Raw genomic sequence first — 23830 nt, 5'->3', positions numbered from 1 at the left:
CCCGCAGCAACATGCAGTAACGATACTCCAAAATAGCAAAAAAAAGTATTTTAATTCAACTAAGTTCTGCAAGTGCTACAGATTGTTGGCGTTCAGAAAGAAATGTTTTGACTGTCAACCTCTTTGCAACTAAACTATTGAAATGGGAGGCAAGCACAAAATTTGACACCTACATTGAAAGAGGGGATTGAATGACAAACAGTCAAAGAAACAATGGAGACGTGAACGAATTGGAAAGGTAGTACGTTTAAAGCAACAGTGTTAATGTCATTAACTTGTACAGAAGAAACACAGTGCACTGATATTAGGAAAGAAGGATTTTTTTTTCAGTGTGAAGAGTAAAGAGATTAGACTGGTAAGGCTTCAGCTTGTATTTACTTCACCATCACCTGGTGCATGCTGTTAGCAGACAATGTGTCAGTCATTCCGTAGGATTTTACCACCGTCTCTTGCTCCGTTTATATTTATGCCGCGTAAATGAAATTCCAGCAATAATGCTCGTGCGTCATCGGCAATCTCAGGTTCTGGACTATTTGTATTTGTGTTACACGGAAGCCCAACTATGTTACATGTTTTCGAATATAAAAATAGAATTCTGTGTCACCCCACTGAATAACTGGGATTCTAGTTTGACCTCAAATGTAGCACACACTGAAGCTACGATGTTGCGTCATCAGTAAAAATTGTCGAGCTACATCCAGGTTCGGAGTTCACGTTAAGCTGTAGGTCTAACAGGCTGTGTAAACCTGTTCAGAGGTCAGCGAAAGGCGACAGCATGTCACCTCCCATAGGACCATGCCTAGTAAAGCACTGTGGTGTTCAACCCATCTTCGGGTTGATGACTGAGGATAGGGGGCTATCAGGAATTCTGCCATTACCATCCCTGAGCTTGGATTATACGCCGAAGAGTAACACTGCTATGTCTGACTAGAGAAGTACATTCGCACTGTAGTTTGTCTAGGTATCAATGGTTTTACGTCTTCTCACAAGCCCTCGTTCCTCTGTACTCTGGAGAGTTTTGAGATACAACCCACAACATTGACACACAGTCTAATGATCTCCTCCTATCCCTGTCCTTGCCAGATACTAGCGGTGAAATTTACCTGAAATAATAATGTTGTTGTTGTTGTGGTTTTCAGTCCTGAGACTGGTTTGATGCAGCTCTCCATGTTACTCTATCCTGTGCAAGCTTCTTCATCTCCCAGTGCAGCCTACTTCCTTCTGAATCTGCTTAGTGTATTCATCTCTTGGCCTCCCTCTTCGATTTTTACCCTCTACGCTGCCCTCCAATACTAAACTGGTGATCCCTCGATGTCTCAGAACATGTCCTACCAACCGATCCCTTCTTCTAGTCAAGTTGTGCCACAAGCTCCACTTCTCCCCAATTCTATTCAATACCTCCTCATTAGTTATGTGATCTACCCATATAATCTTCTGCTTTCTTGTCTAGCACCACATTTCGAAAGCTTCTATTCTCTTCTTGTCTACAATATTCATCGTCCACGTTTCACTTCCATACAAGAAACGACCTCCTGACATTTATATCTATACTCGATGTTAACAAATTTTTCTTCTTCAGAAACGCTTTCCTTGCCATTGCCAGTCTACATTTTATATCCTGTCTACTTCGACCACCATCAGTTATTTTGCTCCCCAAATAGCAAAAATCACCCCAGTGAATTCCACTACATTCCATTATCCTCGTTTTGCTTTTGTTGATGTTCATCTTACATCCTCCTTTCAAGACACTGTCCATTCCGTTCAACTGCTGTTCCAAGTCCTCTGCTGTCTCTGACAGAATTACAATGTCATCGGCGAACCTCAAAGTTTTTATTTCTTCTCCATGGATTTTAATACCTACTCCAAATTTTTCTTTTGTTTCCTTTACTGCTTGCTCAGTATACAGATTGAATAACATCGGGGAGAGGCTACAACCCTGTCTCACTCCCTTCCCAACTACTGCTTCCCTTTCGTGCCTCTCGACTCTTTAATCGCCATCTGGTTTCTGTACAAATTGTAAATAGCCTTTCGCTCCCTGTATTTTACCCCTGCCACCTTTAGAATTTGAAAGAGAGTTTTCCAATCAACCTTGTCAAAAGCTTTCTCTTAGTCTACAAATGCTAGAAACGTTGGTTTGCCTTCCCTTAATCCTTCTTCTAAGATAAGTTGTAGGGTCAGTATTGCCTCACGTGTTCCAACATTTCTACGGAATCCAAACTTTTCTTCCCCGAGGTCGACTTCTATCAGTTTTTCCATTCGTCTGTAAAGAATTCGCGTTAGTATTTTGCAGCTGTGACTTATTAAACTGATAGTTCGGTTATTTTCACATCTGTCAACACCTGCTTTCTTTGGGATTGGAATTATTACATTCTTCTTGAAGTCTGAGGTTATTTCGACTGTCTCATATATCTTGCTCACCAGATGGTAGAGTTTTGTCAGGACTTGCTCTCCCAAGGCCGACAGTAGTTCCAATGGAATGTTGTCTACTCCGGGGGCCTTGTTTCGACTCAGGTCTTTCAGTGCTCTGTCAAACTCTTCACGCAGTGTCATATCTCCCATTGCATCTTCATCTACATCCTCTTCCGTGGAAGGAGTATATAGAGGGTTTATGGAAATGTAGTGAATAATATTAGATCCAAATGTCTCTAATAGAGTGCCATCACAAAAGTATCCTTACCTTAACAGCATGAATGTCGTAATAGAAAGCTAGCCTGATTTTCTGTTGTAACTGTGCAGATCCAACTAGGAGGTTATGGGGAAATAAATGCTAAATTTTACTGTAAAAAAGTCCGCAATAGTAACTAAAAGTTATAGATGGGGCAAGAAATACAGTGGAAAAAACTTTACCGTATCTGCGAATGGGAAATCCAGCAGAGAGGCGGTATATGTAATATTGGGAATCATAAAGCACTTGTGAAAATTTCGGCCGCCGACAGGTAGAGTGGTGTGCCAAGGCATATCGGACACTGGACGCAGCTCGCCATCAATTCGTAAAGTGGGTGCATCAAGGACGGCAGGCGGCCTCAGTACGCATGCGCGTGCCTGACGGGAGGGTTACGTGAAACATGCCGCGGCCCGCCTATCCCATGCATTATCCAGCGGCTGTCTGCGTAGCGCCGATCACAGCGGAGCTCCAGTAGCCGGCCGGAAGGCCCGCTGACAACCTCTGCTGTTGCTGCCGGGCGCTGACGTTTCACGTGCCGTGCGGAGGGGCCACTGTGCGTTTCCTCTACATCCACATCTACATAATTACTCTGCAATTCACATTTAAGTGCTTGGCAGAGGGTTCATCGAACCACAATCATACTATCTCCCTACCATTCCATTCCCGAACAGCGCGCGGGAAAAACGAACACCTAAACCTTTCTGTTCGAGCTCTGATTTCTCTTATTTTTTTTGATAATCATTCCTACCTATGTAGGCTGGGCTCAACAAAATATTTTCGTATTCGGAAGAGAAAGTTGGTGACTGAAATTTCGTAAATAAATCTCGCTTCGACGAAAAACGTCTTTGCTTTAATGACTTCCATCCCAACTCGCGTATCATATCTGCCACACTCTCTCCCCTGTTACGTGATAATACAAAACGAGCTGCGCTTTTTTGCACCCTTTCGATGTCCTCCGTCAATCCCACCTGGTAAGGATCTCACACCGCGCAGCAATATTCCAACAGAGGACGAACGAGTGTAGTGTAAGCCGTCTCTTTAGTGGACTTGTTGCATCTTCTAAGTGACCTGCCAATGAAACGCAACCTTTGGCTCGCCTTCCCCACAATATTATCTATGTGGTGTTTCCAACTGAAGTTGTTCGTTATTTTTACACCCAGGTACTTAGTTGAATTGACAGCCTTGAGAATTGTACTATTTATCGAGTAATCGAATTCCAACGAATTTCTTTTGGAACTCATGTGAATCACCTCACACTTCTCGTTATTTAGCGTCAACTGCCACCTGCCACACCATACAGCAATCTTTTCTAAATCGCTTTGCAACTGATACTGGTCTTCGGATGACCTTACTAGACGGTAAATTACAGCCTCATCTGCAAACAACCTAAGAGAACTGCTCAGATTGTCACCCAGGTCATTTATGTAGATCAGGAACAGCAGAGGTCCCAGGACGCTTCCCTGGGGAACACCTGATATCACTTCAGTTTTACTAGATGATTTGCCGTCTATTACTACGAACTGCGACCTTCCTGACTGGAAATCACGAATCCAGTCGCACAACTGAGACGATACCCCATAGGCCCACAGCTTGATTAGAAGGCGCCTCTACATTATACTTCGTTTTTATTGTGGGACATCCAGGACGCTAACGGCATTGTTCCTCTAGTTTCTAATTAAATTGCATGCATGTTAAGCATCATCTCAGTTGTGCGACTTGACTCGTGATTTTGTTTGAGAAACGTGACAGTTCATAATAAGTCATCAGAAGTTGAAAACTAATTGCAAAATGATTCACGGTGCAAAAAATGACGACTAAGAGCAGTATGAGATCCTCCATATATAGTTTAAAAATGTTTGTTAAATTTTTATACTGCCGGTTCAACTAAAATTACAACTTAAACTGACACTTTCATACAGTAAATGTTGTGAGGAAGGCGAACCAAAGAAGATTCAACGATTTTATTAAAGAGGCTGCCTGCATTACGCTTGTCTGTCCTCTTCTGAAGTATTTATGCGCAGCATGGGATTCTTACCATATAGGATTGAAGGAGGGCATCGAAAAAAGTTACAACAAGGGCAGTTCGTTCTATTTTATCTTGGAATAGGGGAGAGAGTGTGTAAAGGATTTGATAATGTAGTTGAGTTGGCAGTCATTAAAACAAAGGCGATGTTTTCACGAATCTTCAAACGAAAACTATTTCCTCATATTGCAATAATGTTTCGTTGACTCCCACTGGATTTTTTTCCAGCCTCCAAATTGGTTTGATGCAGCCTGCTACGAATTCCTCTGCTGTGTCAACCTCTATTTCCGAGCAGCTCTTGCACCTTTTTCCCTCAATCATTTGTTGAAGACATTCCAATTCTAGTACCATGAAATTTATACTCTGATGTCTAACACATGTCCTATCGTCCTGTTTCTTTTTCTTGTCAGTGTTTTCCTTTCTTCCCCGATTCTGAGGAGATGGTCCTTACCAGTCCACCTAAATTTCAATGTTCTTCTTTAGCATCACTTCTCAAACGCATTGATTCTCTTCTGAACACAAGACCCGCGTAGATAGGGGGGGGGGGGGGGGGGGAATGACAGTCGTAGTAAAGTAAGAGAGATATAGGTGTTCAATTTTTCATGTGCTATTCGGAAGTGGAACGGTCGATAAATAATATGAAAGTGGTTCTGTGAGCTCTCTGTTGAGAAGATGTAGAATACATGTAGGTCAGAATTTCTGTTTTTGTGTTATTCTCTATGTTCGTCAAATGCTTGCTAATTTTTGAAAGACGATCCTCAGATTTTTGAACTGTCATCTTTTTCAGGTTGTTGTTTGGCTTCTCACCATTCTTCTACTGGTTTCTTGCTGTCCTCCATCTTTTCTTAATTTCTGCTACATTTTCCATGTGCACTTAACTGTTGGACCCAACAAACTTTTATACACTTTATTTCCATATGGTAAGTTGATTTATTTCGTCACCGTTTGTTACTAGTACCTCATATTTCGTACTGGTGCCTGGCGGAGAGAATACGAGCCTGGCGGAATTCCGTATCTTCGTGACCGAGCTGACTTTCTCGCAGGCAGCACGCCATTCCAGACTCGAAGAATTTATCAAATATGAAAGCAGCTTTAGATCTATACAAAATGGATGAGACAAGGTTCTTGTTGTTCTCAGTGTACACAGGGCGGAAAAAAAAGTGTGTCACGTATTCCTTCAGGAGGTAGTGTTGGTCAAAAGTAGAGGACACATTCTTGTAACGATATATCCGGAAACCAATACCTGTTGACATATGGGTCAATCCGTCCTGTCATTCGCATCGATCTTTTAACGTAGAAGCAAACCCTACAGGCTGTGCTGTATGTGGTTACCACGCATCCTTCAGTCCTCCTTCGCAGTGAATCACGCACTGTTTATTTACCTCATTTCGGATTGAGTCACATGTGTTGTTTACGAACTACTGCAAGATCGATGGGTTGGCCACACACCAATGACTTTAAATGTTGCCATAACCAGAAAGCGAACGGATTCACATCCGCTGAACCGGGACGTCACGCTACTGAGCCTCGACGACCAGTCGGCCGCCCATGCATGAAACGTAGCGGTGACAAACAGTGTCACGACCCGTACAAAATGGGGTGGTGCACCGCCGGCGTAAAGCAGTCGTTGACTTCGGGCCACCTTCAAACATGCGCAGCGAAGTGCAGCGGTAAAACGGTTTGCACGATCGAATGCTGTACATTACTCGCCACAAATAAAACTGCCCATTTCACAACAGGTACTGGTTTTCGGACATATAGTTACTGGAACTTTTGTTCTAGTTTTCATCAGTATCACGTTTCGATAAATGCTACTAGGCGGAGGGGCACATAACTTTTCTGTAATGACAATGCTCATAGCCCATATATCAATCGAAATACCGAAGCAAGTATTTTTTAAATGAAACTATATAGTTCTCTCCAGCAAAAAGCGGAAAACTCTTTAAATGATGAGTACAGTGGTTTAACACTTGTCAATTTTGACGTTAAAATTTTCGAAAAAATACGAGAAATTACTGACGTTGAAAGGCAAAAAACAAGAAACCGGAAATTACGGTGTGAACACCACCAAGAGGAGTTCTCATGCGACACTCCGTCGTTATACGCAGCATGGAAATCTATGCTACTCGCCCTAATTTATACGCGATAGATACACGTCAGTTGTGATTTTTGTATGCTGGTTTGTAGCCTATCAGAAGGTTCTTGGGAAAACTAATTCAAAATTTTTTATTTACTTACGTACAAATGAAATCTTTTATGCAAACAAGTAAACAATCTAATAACTTGATACAGTTGCGGTGTTCAGCTCTAGCTGATTCTGTATATAGTTGATTCCGCACTCCTGGACCTTCAGTATTAGCAGAGTTCCCCCCCCACCCCCTTTCACGGTAGCTGAGTGGTCAGCGCGACAGAATGTCAATCCTAAGGGCCTGGGTTCGATTCCTGGCTGGAGGCTGGGTCGGAGAATTTCTCCGCTCAGGGACTGGATGTTGTGTTGTCCTAATCATCATCATTTCACCCACATCGACGCGCGAGACGCCGAAGTGGCGTCAAATCGAAAGACTTGCACCCGGTGAATGTTCTACCCCCTCGGGAGGCCCTAGTCACACGATGTTTATTTAGTATTAGCACATTTATTGGATACTAGCTCAAAAACCCGGCATTGTCCGGGTATACATTTTGCCAATTTGTGGCTAGAAACGAAAAAAAAATAAATTGTGCTTGTAGCGTAATATCGGAAAAAATTTATTTACGTGCATTCGTGAAAACACCTTTGAAATTATGGAAGAGTCGTGCAAAGAAATGTGCATAATGTACAATGTATAAGAACACTATCGAAACTGAAAAACGTAGTTTCCCTAAGCTGGGAGCAGGTGTTTGGCGCGTCTACGGGTACAGTTTTCACCTACATCAGTTTGCGCTTCGCAGCTGAAAGCTGTCAAAAGCGCTGCCACGTGTCAGGGATTTCCTTTTAGTTGACTCGACTGTAAGTATCTTACACTAAAGTACTATGATATAGTTCTGTAGGTGCATTTAACAGCCGGCCGCGGTGGTCTAGCGGTTCTAGGCGCGCAATCCGGAACCGCGCGACTGCTACGGTCGCCGGTTCGAATCCTGCCTCGGGCATGGATGTGTGTGATTTTCTTAGGTTAGTTAGGTTTAAGTAGTTCTAAGTTCTAGGGGACTGATGACCACAGATGTTAAGTCCCATAGTGCTCAGAACCATTTGAACCATTTTTTTTTTTTTTTGCATTTAGCATCGTATGTGGATACTTAATTTATGCGAAAGTGATTTAGAATAGAGTTAGTAGCACAGAAGTAAAAAATTTAAAGTCGTGCATGAAGCGGCAGTTTTTCATGCGTGTAATTGTTTATAACGTCATATTTAGTGAAGGGTGGTATGTATGTCGTTCTTAACCCCAGAGCGAGTGTTGCCTGACAGTGAGGAATAAGTGTACATCCATTTTAGAAATACTATTAGATTTATGCGAAAAGTTTCACTGCCGATATTAATAAGCGTTATATCGCTGCACTTGTGTTTTCTACAACTTTTGGAGTGTCATGAAAAGTACATCGTTTCATGTAAGAAAACCCCACTTCCGTCAGTGTCTAATTTGACACAAGTGTTAAGAGGATTAAATGTACAAGAAAGTCTTGTTTACCTTCGCATACTGCCAATTACCGAAAACTTCGTTTCAATGTACTGAACTTTTCGTGAAATAAAAGAGTTGTACGTTTTGCGCAACATGTTGTGGCACATAATGTCCGTTGCTCAGTGTGTTTGTTCGAGGACGATGCTGTTGTTTTACGTATAGGCAACTGGAGGATGCAGTAGTCCTCACTACATACGCTGAGCACTACTGACAAAATGTTCAAGTTACCAGTCAATCATCAAATACAGGGCGAAAGCTGGAACTATTGAAAGTTCTTGAAATCAACGAACTCTCAGCATACAGTTCATAATTAAGATTAACCTGTCTGAAAAAGCTTAGTACTTCTTTGTTCTTAAATCTACAGCTTCCGATTACTCTTAAATTACTTTATATTCTGCTGTTTTAAGGTGTGGAATTAGCTACAAAATGTAAGCAATTACTCGGTTACAGATTGTAATTCTGTTGTTCCACACTCTAAACCTAAAATTTTTTTCGCTCGCTAGCCTTTCGTCTCCACCTCTCCGTTTCCACTTATTCATTCTTAATTTTATTGTTTTCTAGTCGATTTATTTAAATAGCGGCAGCGCTGCACTTAACTAAAGGTAGTGACGCAACAGGTTTCGCCTCATAGTCTATTCTCGAGTTACAGCAGTTAGTTATCACACCAGAACTCATATTGGTTAGACGATTTGTGATCTGCTATACCACAATTGAATGACTTTTACTCAGTAAGTTATTGAAGCACATTTCGTAAATAATATCGATACTGAAAATTTTCAAGCACCTTGATATCGCCTTCGACGGGGATAGATGTCATCTGGCGACGGTCTTGTGAGCTGAAAACCATTTCACGGAAATATCAAGTTTGTAGAACTTCCACAGTTTATGTTCTGTTGCTGAATGTTCCAGACACTCATTGCTGTTTACTTTATCTAACAAAAGTACGAAGTTGTGCAGTGGAAACGTTTACTGCTTTCATTTGTTATGGCGAAGGTCATAAACGACGCTATTGTCCCGGTCCGTTACTACGTCGTCGGGCGTATGAACAACAACCGCTGATGTCTGTCCTGGAATTTGCAGTACCCAGAATCCTGTTGAAATTTTGCGCGAAACCCATTTCCGTACGTCAGTAAAAATTACAGAAAGAGCACCACGAATACCAGCGCCTCAGTCAGATGAATGTACTCTAAATAATTTTGCGAAGATAATTCGAAAAGAAAGACTATTTCGCGTAAACTCTAGACAGACAGTGACAAATTTTTCTCCGTGTTGAGTCAGACCATCGTCATTCATACTGGTCAGGCGCTCAGTGCAACGTTCGGATGCAATAAGGGTAGCCATTGCAAGCCCGGCCGGATTCGGGTATTGCGGGTGGAAAATGATACCGTGCAGCCCTCGTCGTTGAATTGCCGTACTTTACGGACGCTGCCAGTGGCCGAAATCGATGCTTAGCGTTTCAAAGTGGGCGAACAAGCTCATGTTAGTGAAAAGAGCAAAATCATTAAATAGAATCAACGCTTCTCGGGTTGTGAAGTGCACGATCAATGTCCGTAAGGGTCGTGTACATTATTAGACGATAAAAATCTGAATGAATGAGGTGGTGAACGCTTTGTATTAAGAATTATTCAAGATTCTCTGGATGTACCAAAAATACATTCGGAGCAACTACGCGGAGAAACAAATGGAAACATAAGGCACTGGTTTTTATTTCCATGTCAGCTCTTCGGTGGCTCAAGTGACAGAGCACAGTCTGTGAGAAGTTTCTCGTTGGAAACTGACTATCAAGATATTGTGCTACGCAGCAAGAATTAGGACTCCCATGGGTATGGCGAAATTTGAAGTACGATTATGTGACTTTTGCAGCTTCTCATTGAGGTGTAGTTAATTTCTTGACAGACTGAAATACTCGTTAGTGAAACCACTCTATAAAACGGGTACAAGAGATAGCGTAGGCAATTGCCATTCAATTTCTACCTTACCAGTACTTTCAAAATGTTTTAAGAAAGCCTTGTATAGGGGAGTATACATAATTTGCTGTCATACTCTCAGTTTGACTTTATCATGATCTTCCTTTAACATTTGGAATCGTTGGTTGGAGATATATGAAAACAATGAAGAAAAAGGAAAAGGACACACGCGAGCGAAGATAATATACCTGCAGCTGTTGATAAAAGATTGATGAAAGTAACAATAAATAATAAAATAACGTGGGGACCTCTTTCTCAGTTTCAGTAATGTAAAATCACCTCATTCACTAGACAATAAATAAAGAAACAACCGAAAAAAAGTAGTTAAATTTAATAATATTGTGTTGTCAGATGAAAGAGAAAGTCCTAATAGCTCCGTCACCATTTTCGAGTAAGAAAAGTCGGTCTTTTGATGTTTCTAAACACAGGAAAGATTACTCAAAGAGCTGTCAAATGTCCATTGAACTGAATTACCATCCGTACTTGTTAAATCGAACTAGGGAATAAAAGTTCTCCCACCACGAATATCGGTATTGTGTAAATCGAAGCTACCTTGTAATCAGCGACGAATTCACTGCACACTACCACGCTGCTTGTAATTGAGAGGATTTCCATGTAAATGTGGAAGTGAAAGCAGGTGCTCGGTGATCTGACGTGGAATGTAATCAAGGACAATGGGATGGACACGACAGCGGCAGATAATCTTCTTCATTTGGTGCTCTCCGTTCACGGCGGGCAGGTGAGCGGCGTTCCATGTAAACAGGAGACCGTTGCGGGCACAGTGGACACGCCTGGTCAGCTCGCTGGAATTTCAATATCTGCAGCCTGATCTGCTTGCGGGCCGCAGCTGCTACTTGTAACGTCGCTTTGTTGTTAACATGAAACTGCATTTTATCTTCACTACAAACCACTGTCAGACGGTCAATCAATTATCATTTCTGATTACCTCATAATAGTTGTCATGGAAAATTAAGAGCAAGGCGGTCCGTCATGTCTCATCGTACAAGGTGAAGTATTATATTTACTGTTCACGTTTCGGCCATATTGGGTCCTATGTACAACAAAGAGCATTTTCAGGTTTTTGTTGTAGCATTTCTTGCGGCCGTATTACTTTCTTTCTTATTACCACTAGACCAAATTATTCTGGTCAGGCAAACTCTTCAGTCGTCTACCTAAAAATGTGTCTTTCTGTTATATCACATTCGTATCCTTGATTCCATCAGGTGTTATTTTACTCCAACGATTAATTTTTGTGTTTCAGTTGCAGCTGTACTTCTTTCGTAGAATTTCACATCTCTAGTGAGTCTAACTGCTTCCAATCTTTCAATACGCCCAATAAATGTTTGCCTGGGTCTTTTCATATACGAATAAGTGTTGGTATACTTTTCAGTATCCTTATTTGCTCTTTGTCTGTTTATTACATCTTTACTATAGTTTGGGCATGAATTTTAGCTGAATATGTGTGTTCTCTGACTCGATCCATTAGAAAACATCTTTATAACTGGTTGTATACGATTATTATACTCGATGTGTACTCTGCACGAAAAATTGTGTCTGATTGTTAGTATGTGTGGACTGTGCACAAATGGAGCACAAGAAAACTTAAAGGCACCAATACAGCGCAGAACATCGTACATCTATAACATTATGAAAAAATGGCATAGCACACAGAGAAAAACGCATCTGGAAATGGTAAAGGGTGTCGTGCAAATACAAATAAAAGAAAACCACGAATGATAAGCAGAAAATTTACAAACTCGTGTGTTCTTTCTTTTGGATTTCTTCACTGTCTCTCTTTGTGTTTAAAATGAATCTTTCAGAACGCATAAAAGCACTCGACTTGATGACTGTGTTTTAGTGTCTCTCTTTTCTGTATTTTGGGTTGTTTTTTGTTGTAGATATTTTATGTAAGTTTTGAGTTTGTTTCTGTCTTATGGGAATGACTTTTATAACCAGTCTTTTCCTGGCCAGTCTCCTCAATTATTTCGCCTGAATATTTGACTGAAAAAAATGTCGTGACTTTTCCGTTTTATTTGTTGGAAGTTCGGGCACCAGATTGATGCTACACATGCACGTTTCTTTAAATTATACCTCGAGGCCTACCATTACCACAATTTCTTGAAGAACAGCTATTTTTATTTATTTAGTTTTTTGATGTTGGGATGTCTTCATATAGAATCGGCAGGTCGTCATGAGTCTATGGTAAATTAGTTCTTCCTATTTCGATTAGTTCGTCAGTTGAAAACTCTGTCACCACTCTTGGATTATAACGGCAATACCGTCCATATTGCCGCAAGGCGATTTTCCACATCGCGCTTCAAAGGGTGATGCTCTGACACATCTTCAGCTGCACCGCGGAGCTTATTACGAATCGAAACTTGGAGAGCTGCTCAAGGTGAGTGCTGTAAAGTTAATTCGTGAGCAAAAAAAAACCCACAAGCGACGGGTTGCAGTTGCGTGCGAGGCGTTATTCCTAAGTATCTCCGTGGTTTCAGAAGGTGACCGCATGAAAAGTACGAGACATACAGCAAATAGATACATCGCAGTGATATAACAGCACTCTAAGCTTTTAACTCAATCTGCAGCTGCCCAATGTGGCCACCACCGGGTGCGTAGCAGACGTCAAAGTGTGTGTGCGCAATTCGTTGAAGTCTGTGCTGCTGCTACGACAGCAGCCAGCATTGCAACTCTGTGCTTTGGATTGTCTGTCTTTAGGCGCGAACTAATTCCATACGACAATAGGAGGGCTATTCGCAAAGTAAGGAATGATAGGTTCGAAATGGAAACCCCATTGAAAATCAACAGTTAGATACAACCTCCAGCCACTTAGCTCCATGGTCGCCGATCCGACTTAAACGTTTGTCGTAGCGTTGTACCAACTTTTTAATATCCTCGTTATAGAAGGCAGGCACCAGTGCTTTCCGCCAATTCTCTACGCTGGCATACAGCCTGTTGCCTGTGCCAAAATCTTGTCTTGATAGCCAGCGGTTCATGTGAGCAGAGATGAAACTCAGAGGGAGACAATTACGGGCTGTATTATGGGTAATCAAACTTTTCCAATTGAAAACAATGCAGGAGGATCTTCATTGCCTCTGCAGAATGCGGCTGAGAATTGTCTTGAAGAAGAAAACTCACGACAGTTGTGTAATGTTGGCTGCATTGCTTCAGGCTAAATTTCTCACCAGACCCTCGTACTTGGAGAGAGACACTATTGTTCTAGGTATCTTTACGTGCTCCCTGTGTGCTCAGAACTAAAAAGGATGACTTAAGGCTATCGAAGGCCTACTAGAGACACTGCCCAAGACAACTCTGCAAAACTTCATCGGATATTCACTGTGGTTTCCATTTCGCGACCGATCGTTCCTTGCTTTCCGAATAACCGTCGTACAAAGTAGATAATTTGTCTGCATGCCCTGATACGACTGTAACCGCACCATGGCGCATATTACGAATCGAAACTTGGATAGATACTGTGTCCGCTACTATGCGCCACTTTTCTGTATGTCTTGTAGTTTTTGCGCAGACTTCTTTTGAAACCGGGTGGCACTTATAAATAACCCTGCATTTATATCCGACACTCGAAGTATTGGGTTGGCGTACAAGATCGTAGAGTTTTTCCGCAAGTTTAATTAACACAACAGATACACATTAGTCATCAATAAAATATTCTTCTCTACTGTTTACAATAGTCTACCAACGCTGCGGTTACTTTTCGATTCCGCGAATCACCTGGTTTTGAGGCGAAGAAAAGAAGTTCCTTGAAGGTTGTTCGATAGGGAGTGAAAGAGAAAAAAGAATGTTTTCAAACGATCTTTATCAAACCACGAAGGTCTTTCTGACCGTGGAGTGTCATTGATGCCAAAAGGAACCTCCCATAAACGAGAAAACCATTTTATCGCTGTGCTCTGTCCATTTCCATTTTCCCCATGCACGGCATAAATATTGCGTCATCTGCTGTCACCTTTCCATTTTTTTTGAGTCATTGATCTTCCGTCTGGTTTGATGCGACCAGCAACGAATTTCTCTCCTGAGCAACCTTCCCATTTCAGAGAAGCAACCTACGTCCTCAGTTATTTGCTGGATGTATTCCAATCTATGTCTTCCTCTACAGTTTTTATCCTCTATGCTTCCCTCCAGTACAAAGGATGTTGTTTCATAATATCTTCACACTTGTTCTACCATCTTTTCTCTTCTTCTTATTACTGTTTTTCACATATTCCTTTCCTCGCCGACTCTCCAGAGAACCTCCTAATTACTTATCTTAAAGTACACCTAATTTTCAACATTCTTCTGTAGCACTCAAATGCTTTTATTCTCTTCTCTCCCAATTTTTCCACAGTTCATGTCTCACTACCACACAGTACTGTGGTCTAAAGGTACGTTCTCAGAAATTTCTTCCTCAAATTAAGCCCTATGTTTAATACTAATAAACATCTCTTGGCCAGTAATGCCCTGCTTGCCTGTGCCAGTTTGGTTTTATGTTCTACTTGCTTCGTCCGTCGTGGGTTATTTTGCTGCCTAGGCAGAAGAAATCCCTAATTTCATCTATTTCATGACCATCGACCCTGACGGTAAGCTTCTCGCTGCTCTCATTTCTGCTACTTCACTTTCGTCTTTCTTCGATTTACTCTGAACCCATACTTTGTACTCATTAGACTGTTCATTCCATTTAGCAGATCCTGTGGGGTCCTGCCCACTCGTCTCTTGTTGGGTGCCTAAAGGATGCTGCTTTCTCGTATAGTTATACCACAATTCGAGAAAATCATATAAATGTTTTTTATTAAAATGAAGTAGATTTATAATACTTAACTTTGGCTTACAATGTCGTGTCGCAAGCTGTTGGCGACATCAAATAATCAATATCTTTCGCTATCTGCCAGTCCTTGCGAGTAATGGATATGGATCACAAGTGACAGTTCTCCTAGTCCGTGTATACTTGTCTCCGACTTCTACTGTCCGGCCGAGGCTGGCAGGAACGGCGCTATTATCCTCTTCGGATAGAGGCCGCTCCTGTCGTGATTCGGTCCTAGTCAGCGGACTATTTGACTGACGTCGTCTCACAGCCTTCTGTGCTCTTGCGTTCTTCATGTTCGTGCCGTCGCTTGTCGTTACGCCGGAACAGTAGCAATGTCACCGGCGAATCTTATCATTGAAATCCTATCACCTTCAGTTCTAATTCAATTCGTGAAACTTTCTTTTATTTCCGTCATTGCGTCTTTGATGTACAGATTGAACACTAAGGGCGAAAGACTACGTCCCTGTCTTACACCCTTTTAATATGGGCATAAGTTCTCGGTCGCCAACTCTTATTGTTCCTTCTTGGCTCTTGTACATATCGCATGCCACCCCTCTTTTCCTATAGCTTACGCCTATTTTACTCCGAATATAGTACATCTTGCACCATTTCACATTGTCGAATGCTTTTAACAGGTCACGAAATAGTATGAACGTATCTCGATTTTCATTTACTCGCGCTGCCAGTATCAGCCCCAACGTTACAACTGCATCTCTGCTGCCTTTACCCTTCCTAACGCCAAATTGATCGTCACCCCTCTATTGAACTCAAACAGAAGAATATATCGAAAATATTTCGATTTCTCAAATTGGCACTCCTTTTTCTAGGTCCACAGCTCCATTCGCTACCTCCAAATGAAAAAATGACCATACGTAAACTCCAATAGCAACAGTGAACTACGTATAAAATGACAATCGATAAATAAATCCATAGCAACTGTAATGTCAACATGCAAAACAAAAGCGCAACGAACTTGTGCATCAACTTCATACTTCCTAAATCGGTCTGGTGGAACACACCAGAAAACCGTCACAGAAGTGTTGCCTGATATTCTGGGAAGAGTTATATACGTAGCGAGGGCGAGGGGTGGGAGGGGGGGGGGCGGCAGAAGCGTCCAGTGAGCGTTGTTTCCCTCGTCCTCCGCTGCTCACTTTTCCGCGAGGCGGGCCAGAGTCCCCAGCTCAGCTCAGGAGGATGACAGGTAAGAGCCCTGTCCGTTGCCTGCTCCCTCCAGCAGCGCCGCCTGTCGTCTCCTCTTATACTGCTGTACGTGTGCGACGGCTACCGGCTCCTGCGGTAGCCACCTGTTGCTTCCCTTCTTTTTCTCGTAACAGCTCGCTGTCTCGGCCTGAGTTATCGCCCAGTTCTTCGCAGCACGCTCTGTTTTTATCTCCACGCCTGTTGCTAACTCGTTCTCTATATCTTTAGATCAACACTGCAAAGTGGGAACTTCGATCACTTCGGAGATAGGCCTCTTCTCGCGTATTATTCGCAACCAGCAGAGACGACGGACTGCTTTTTCTTTATTCTTTCCTCACCAGACACCCTCGTCTTTACTGATGTGCCTCAGTAGTACCTCTGGTACATACCGAATTAATCTAGATAATATGTCTCTAAAATCCCATTACACGTGCTAAGCGTTAGTAGGAGTGAGAAGTTGGTTGGCATAAGTATGAACAGAATCTCAAGCCTAGAAGCATGTAAAATTACGTATTCCACTCATCCCAGACTATTGGGTGAAAGAGCGACTGCAGTCAACTAACTAGTTAATGTAATGACAGTGTCATCTGCTTTGAAAGTATTCACGCAGGCTACACTGAGGTGAGAAACGCTATGAAATACCTCTTAACATCGGGTCGGACCTCCTTTTGCCCGGAGTAGTGCAGCAACTGGACGTGGTATCGACTCAGCAAGTCGTTGGAAGTCCCCTCCTTCTATAGCCAGCCATAATTGCGAAAGGGTTGCCGGCGCACGATTTTGTGCATGAGCTGACCTCTTGAGTATGTTCAATAAATGTTCGATTCATGTCAGGCGATCTGAGTGATCAAATGATTCGCTCGAATTGCCCAGAATATTCTTCAAACCAATCGCGAATAGTTGTGGCCCTGTGATATGACACACTGTCACCCATAAAATCTCCATCGGTGTTTGGGAACATGAATTCCTTGAATGGCTGCGGATGGTCTGCAAGCAGCCAAAAAACCGTTTCTAGTCGAAGATCGGAACAGTTGGATTAGAGGACCCAGTCCATTCCATGCAAAAACAGTCCACACCATTATGGAGCCACCGCCAGCTCGCACAGTGCCTTGTTGACAACTGGGGTCCATGGCTTCGTGGGATCTGCGCCATGCCACACTCGAATCTTACCATCAGCTCTTATCAACTGCAGTTGGGACTCGTTTGATGAGGCCATGTTTTTATAGTCATCTAGGGTCTAACCGATGTGGTCACAAGCCGAGGAGAGGCGCTGCAGGCGATGTCGTGCTATCAGCAAAGACACTCGAGTCGGTTTTCTGCTGACATAGCCCATTAACGCCAAGTTCAAATGGTTGAAATGGCACTGAGCACTATGGGACTTAACTTCTGAGGTCATCAGTCCCCTAGAACTTAGAACTACTTAAACCTAACTAACCTAAGGACATCACACACATCCATGCCCGAGGCAGGATTCGAACCTGCGGCCGTAGCGGTCTCGCGGTTCCAGACTGTAGCGCCTAGAACCGCACGCCCACCCCGGCCGGCATTAACGCCTAGTTTTGCCGCACTGTCTTAACGGATATGTTCGTCGTAATTCCCATATTTGTTTCTCCGTTTATTTCACACAGTGTTGATTGTCCGTTAGAACTGACAACTGCACGCAAACGCCGTTGCTCTCGGTCGTTAAGTGTAGGCCGGCGGCTACTGTGTTATCCACGGTGATAGGTACTTTCGGCTCACTCTTCAGATTGCGGATCTCAGAATAGTGAATTCGCTAACGATTTATGAAATACAATGCCCCATGCGTGTAGCTTCAAATACCATTCCGCTTTCATAGTGTATTAATTCGCTTCGTGCGGCCGTAATCACGGCGGACACTTTTTCACATGAAGCACTTGGCTACAAATGACAGCTCCGCCAACGCACTGCCCTTCTATATCTTGTATAAGCGATACTATCGACATCTGTATGTCTGATTATCAAAATCCCATGACTTTTGTGACACAGCGTAAAGTATGCGTGTAATGTTCATTTACGTTGACATAAATACTGTACGTTCGTGTGTTCATGTTGTGTTGGGTATTGTTGCATCTACAACATCTATGCCACGTTCGCCTCCATATGATGTGTAGTGAAGGGTACTTTTGCTGCCACTATCGTTCCCTCCTGCCCCCTCCCCCCCTCCTGCCCCCTCCCCCCTCCTGCCCCCTCCCCCCCTCCCCACTCACACCACCACCTCTCACTAGCCTGCCACACTTACCTGTTCAATTCGTGAATGGTGTGTGGGAAGAATACTGTAGGTCAGGGCTTCCCAACCTGTGGTACGCGGACCCCTTAGGGGTCCGCCGGCTCTTTCTAGGGGGTCCACAGCCACCTTTCACCAAATCGTCTAAAATAATGAGTAAAATTATTGAATAAAAATGTGAAAATCAAATTCGTCACTATCGTTTTTTTCGTGTGAAACACATGTGTACTTTTACTTCAGGTCGTAGCCCCAAGCAGCCTTTGCGGTTCCTAAGTCAGAACGTATACACAGTTTAGTGCCGGAGAATGCGGCTTCTCTGATAGACTGTTTAGCAACAATACGGGGGTCGTTTGTGCGCCGGCTCACGGCGCTAGATGCGCTGAAACGTTTTACGCATGCGCGAAGCGAGTTTTGTCGACCAATCACAGCGCTCGCTGGCACGTATGCGGCCCCGGGCATAATTAAATGTTAAACTTTCCTTGTCAGTGCACTACCTGTTTCATAAGTCGATTTTTGACCAGTTTATTACTTCTAACATGGATCGGTGGCTGAAGTCAGGATCATTGAAGAAGGGTGCACAACGAGGGAAGTTTCCAGTTGAAATGAATGAGGAGGGAGGACGACCAAAGGAAGACTTTACATACATTTGAAAATTTTTCTTCGGATTTCATGAGAAACCACACACACACACACACACACACACACACACACACACACAGACACACATACACACGACTGTTAAGAAATATGCATGCTCCTTACACAACAGTAGCTAAATAGTGGAAGTGAACAGACCATAAGCGACAGCTTGTCAACAGCGAACACTTTGGACGTGACGTTGATTGCTCTTGGAGGAAGAAAGCTCCATCGTGTGAAATTTAAATTACCAAGTAATTTTAATCAGGCTATAGTGTGTTGAACAAAGGGAGTAAATCCACTAGTAAGTGTCAGGATACAGTGGGAATTCAAATTGATTCGCTAATTTCAAGTTGTTTTCATTTCATCTCTAAACCAAAAACTATTGATACTTCGGGGGGGGGGGGGGGGGTCACTGGGAACATGGAACTTGCATTAAGAAGCTTTCAGGTCCCATGGGTTTCGCTCTGAAATTTTAAGTTACTATGCTCTTGACTGACTAGGGGCCCGCCATGGATTTTCGACTGAAGAAGGGGTCCGCCAGCTGAAAAGGTTGGGAAGCCCTGCTGTAGGTAAACCTCCCTGTGATTTAGAATTTCTATGATTTTATCCTTATGATCATGTAGCGAAATGTATGTGAAAGAAAAAATATGTTGCGTCGTACGACTTGCAACTCACGTTCACCGAATATTAGCAGCATATCTCGTGCGATGCAACATGGGTCTGTCTTGTAGCTTGAACCACTGGAGTTGGGACAGCATCTCCGTTGTACTATCGTGTTTGGCAATAGTGCAGTAACCGTATTTGTTAGTTGATCATAATTCGCTGATAGAAAAAAAATCTCAGCACCAAGAAATAGTTGTGTGCCACAGAATCAACAGTTGGTAGATGTGTTTCTACGTCTGAAATACGATGTCTACTCAGATTTCGCTCGCGAGCGTTAGCTGCCTACGAGACTGGACGTGGTGAGTAGTGTTAGTTAAGACAAAAACGCTATTATCGACACCTCGCTGAGTTTGAACGAGGTCGTGTGAAAGCGGCAGGAGAAGCTGAACGTTCCTTCTGCGATATTACAGAAAGACTAAGAAGGCTTGCAGCGGCTGTACACGATTGCTGGCAGCTATGGGCCCAAGGATGTACGGTCGCGAGAAGAGTGAGCTGAGAACGGCCACGTGGCACTACCGAGAGGCAAGACCACCGTTCTCGGCCTATGACTCTGGCGCATCGTACTGTATGTTCGGCAGCATTATGAGCAGCAGCTGGCACCACGGTGACACAACGGTTAAAAATCGGTTACTTCGAGGACATCTCCGAACCAAACAGTCTGTAGCGTGCATTCCACCAACCCTAAACCACCGTCATTTGCGCCTTTAGTGGTGTCAAGCAACAGCTCAAGAGAGGGCACTGTGGAGGTCTATTGAGCTTTCTGGTGAAAGCTGGTTTTGCCTCGGTGCCAGTGAAGGTCCAGTGTTGCTTAAAAGGAGGCGACGTGAGCGCCAGCAACCAACCAGTCTTAATGCTAGACACACTGGACGTACACGTGGAGTTATGGTCCGGAGTGCGATTACGTATGGCAGCAGGAATAGTCTCGTGGTTATCCCACGCACTCTGACTGCATTTTTTACGTCAATCTGGCAATTCGACCTGTTATGCTGCCACTTATGAACAGCATTCCAGGGGGTGTTTTCCAAAAGGATAACGCTCGACCACATACCGGTGTTGTAGTCAACATGCACTACAGAGCATCGACATGTTGGCTTGTCCTGCTCGATAACCAAATCTCTCTCGAATCGAGCACAAATGGGACATTGTCGTACGACAACTCGATCGTCATCCACAAGCAGCATTAACCGCCCCTGTATTGACCGACCAAGTGCTTTTGCATGGAGCTCCATCCCACAAACCGACATCCGGCACCTGTACAACACAATGCAGGCCCGTTTGCATGCTTGCATTCAACGTTTTGGCCGTAACACCGGTTGTTAATGTGCCAGCATTCCACATTTTCAACGGCTTACCTCGCGCATACAGCAACCTTATATCTTGCAATGTTAATCACTTAAATATGTTAATTAGCTAAACGTATTCCTGATATATCAATACGATTGCTCTTTCACGTGCAGGCGAGAAAGAGGGAAAAACGTTAAATAACACGCTTGTTCCTGCAGCCCAGAAACTGTTACTCGCAGTCCTTGAAAGTTCCCTTTAGAAATAGTACCTGTTCGCTCTGTATTACGTAACTTTGGGGTTATTACCTTGCTGCGCAATAAAAATGTGACCTTTTTTTGTTTCAGACTGCCTACACCTGCAGCTGTATCGGGACAGCAAAGAACGCTACAAGCAGGGACACACCAAAGCGTCGCTTTCCCTACAACACTTCCTCGCCATCGAAACTGGTGAGTCACTCAATGCTCTACTACACTGACGTAACTCAACGAACCCAACTAAAAGAGTAGAGCTTTAACATCATCCTCGGGAAAGCAAATAACGTTCCGTCTGTTTTTACTTGAACGTTCGCCGTGAGATGAGAAATTGTCACTACTGTAGGAAACTGATTGCACCATATTTCTATGTGTTTCGCATATTACAATTTCTTTTCATATTTTTTACGAATGCAAGCATTTGTCGAGACGTATTTTTTGACTGACTGCATTTCTAGTCATAAAACTGTGGCTCTGCCAAAGCCTTATGAACTGCTGGCGACACTCTCCAGCTTCAAAGACTTGTCTAGCGTAGCGCTAATAAATTATACAGTCTGTTTCAGAGGTGACGGCCAATATTTAGCGACTGTAACAGGAATGATCATTCGAGATAAAAAAGTCAACGTGGGCTCTAAAGCGCATACCTTAAGACCTATGAGTAAGTCATGATCTTCGTACTGTGAAATAAATCTCCTCTACTTCAAGCTCTTTGCTCTCCATATTTTGGAAATACGCAGTATAGACCAAAACAAGAAAAAATTTCCAGTAAAAATGTGCTATAAGACGCGTACCTTCAGAGCTATGAGCACTTGTTCATCTTCGCTTGTTTGAAACACAACTCTTCTAATGAACAAGTGCTCATAACTTTTAAGGTATGCATTTTAGAGCACACATTTACTGGACATTTTTTCTTGTTTTGGTCCATACTACGATTCTCCAAAATATGGAGAGCAAAGTGCTTGTAGTAGAAGAGATTTGTTTCACAATATCGAAGATGAAGAATTGCTCACAGCTCTTAAGGTATGCGTTTGGAGCCAAAGTTTACTTGACGTTTTTGTTTCGAATGATCATTCCTGTCAAATCATTGAATATTGACAGCACTTCTGAAATATCCTGTATGTTCGAATCAACCTCGTGAATCTATCTTTTAGTGAAAACCATTTCAGAATCATTATAGTAGTTCCAGTAGACATACAGACAGAAAAACCGGGCAGAGGACTTTAATTAACAACATGTATACAGGGTGTTCCACAGTTCATGTTACACACTTGTATAAGTTGGCCGGCTGAAGTGGCCGTGCGCTTCTAGGCGCTGCAGTCTGGAACCGCGAGACCGCAACGGTCGCAGGTTCGAATCCTGCCTCGGGCATGGATGTGTGTGATGCCCTTAGGTTACTTAGGTTTAAGTAGTTCTAAGTTCTAGGGGACTAATGACCTCAGAAGTTGAGTCCCATAGTGCTCAGAGCCATTTTTTTATATAAGTTGTAGAGGGGACTCATTAGATAAAGTTTTACGTTGTAACCCATATCCGAAAAGTCATCCAACGACGCTACAGAAGGTAGGCGCCGGTGCCAGTAGATCTTTCTATATACAGGGTGATTTCACGATTATGTTACAAACTTTCTAGGGTAACCGAGCAGGATAAATATATTAATTTGATGTAAGAATCCCTCTACCGGAATCGAAAGAGTCGAAAGCTGTAAACCAAAACTGTTCTGATACTTCTGACAGTGGAATGCATGTACTGCTACTGTTGTCGCTAAGACTGTAGGGTAGCCAACTTTCGGAGATGGTACTGTTTAAAAAAAAAAAAAAAAAGTATAGTACACTGGAGCTCTAAAATACATGTGTTAACTGGTATTGGCAGCCGTTCAATGGAGGAGATGCGTTCCACAGAAGCGAAGACGAAAAGGTGCTCCTCATAGTTCAGGTATACATTTTACAGCCCATGCTTACTGCGGTTTTTTTTCTTTTTTTATGTCCGTACTACCACCTCTGAAAGTTGTCTACCGTATAATCTTAGTATCAACAATGCCAGTACATGTATGCCATTGTCAGAGCTATCAGCACCTTTTTTGTTTAAAACTTTCGACTCCTTCGTTTCCGGCACGGGAACACTTGCCTCAAATAGATACATTTAGTCGCCGGCGTCTGTAACTTTGACCCCGTGTAGCGTCGATGTATGACGTTCCCGAACAAGGTTTCCTATGTAAAACTTGATCTACTGAGTCCCCTCTACACTCTCTAGAACTGGGAAACACCCTGAACATCAGAAACAACCAATAGAAAACTTGTCGTCTCCGTTTCTTTTTTCCATTTAAGTTACTTACATTGTGTGTGCCTCAAGATCCTGTTGAAAAGGAAAAATAACAGTCATTTTCGCTGGACAAGAATCAACTGCTGTGTCATTCAAATAGAGCAAGTAGTTCATTCACACATTAAATTTCGA

General features: G+C 42.9%; 1 protein-coding gene across 1 annotated transcript in view; it reads left to right on the top strand.

Annotated features, from left to right (window-relative positions):
- Positions 1-23830, top strand: part of LOC126455818 (uncharacterized) — a 387921-nt gene that overhangs the window by 304438 nt on the left and 59653 nt on the right. The window contains exon 3 of the mRNA XM_050091578.1: positions 21476-21577. Within this exon, the coding sequence (XP_049947535.1) occupies positions 21476-21577 (102 nt within the window). The remainder of the gene's footprint in view (positions 1-21475; positions 21578-23830) is intronic.

This window comes from Schistocerca serialis, chromosome 2 (assembly GCF_023864345.2).
Source record: "Schistocerca serialis cubense isolate TAMUIC-IGC-003099 chromosome 2, iqSchSeri2.2, whole genome shotgun sequence".
Lineage (NCBI taxonomy): Eukaryota > Metazoa > Arthropoda > Insecta > Orthoptera > Acrididae > Schistocerca > Schistocerca serialis.
This window is presented reverse-complemented; position numbering and strand designations above follow the sequence as displayed.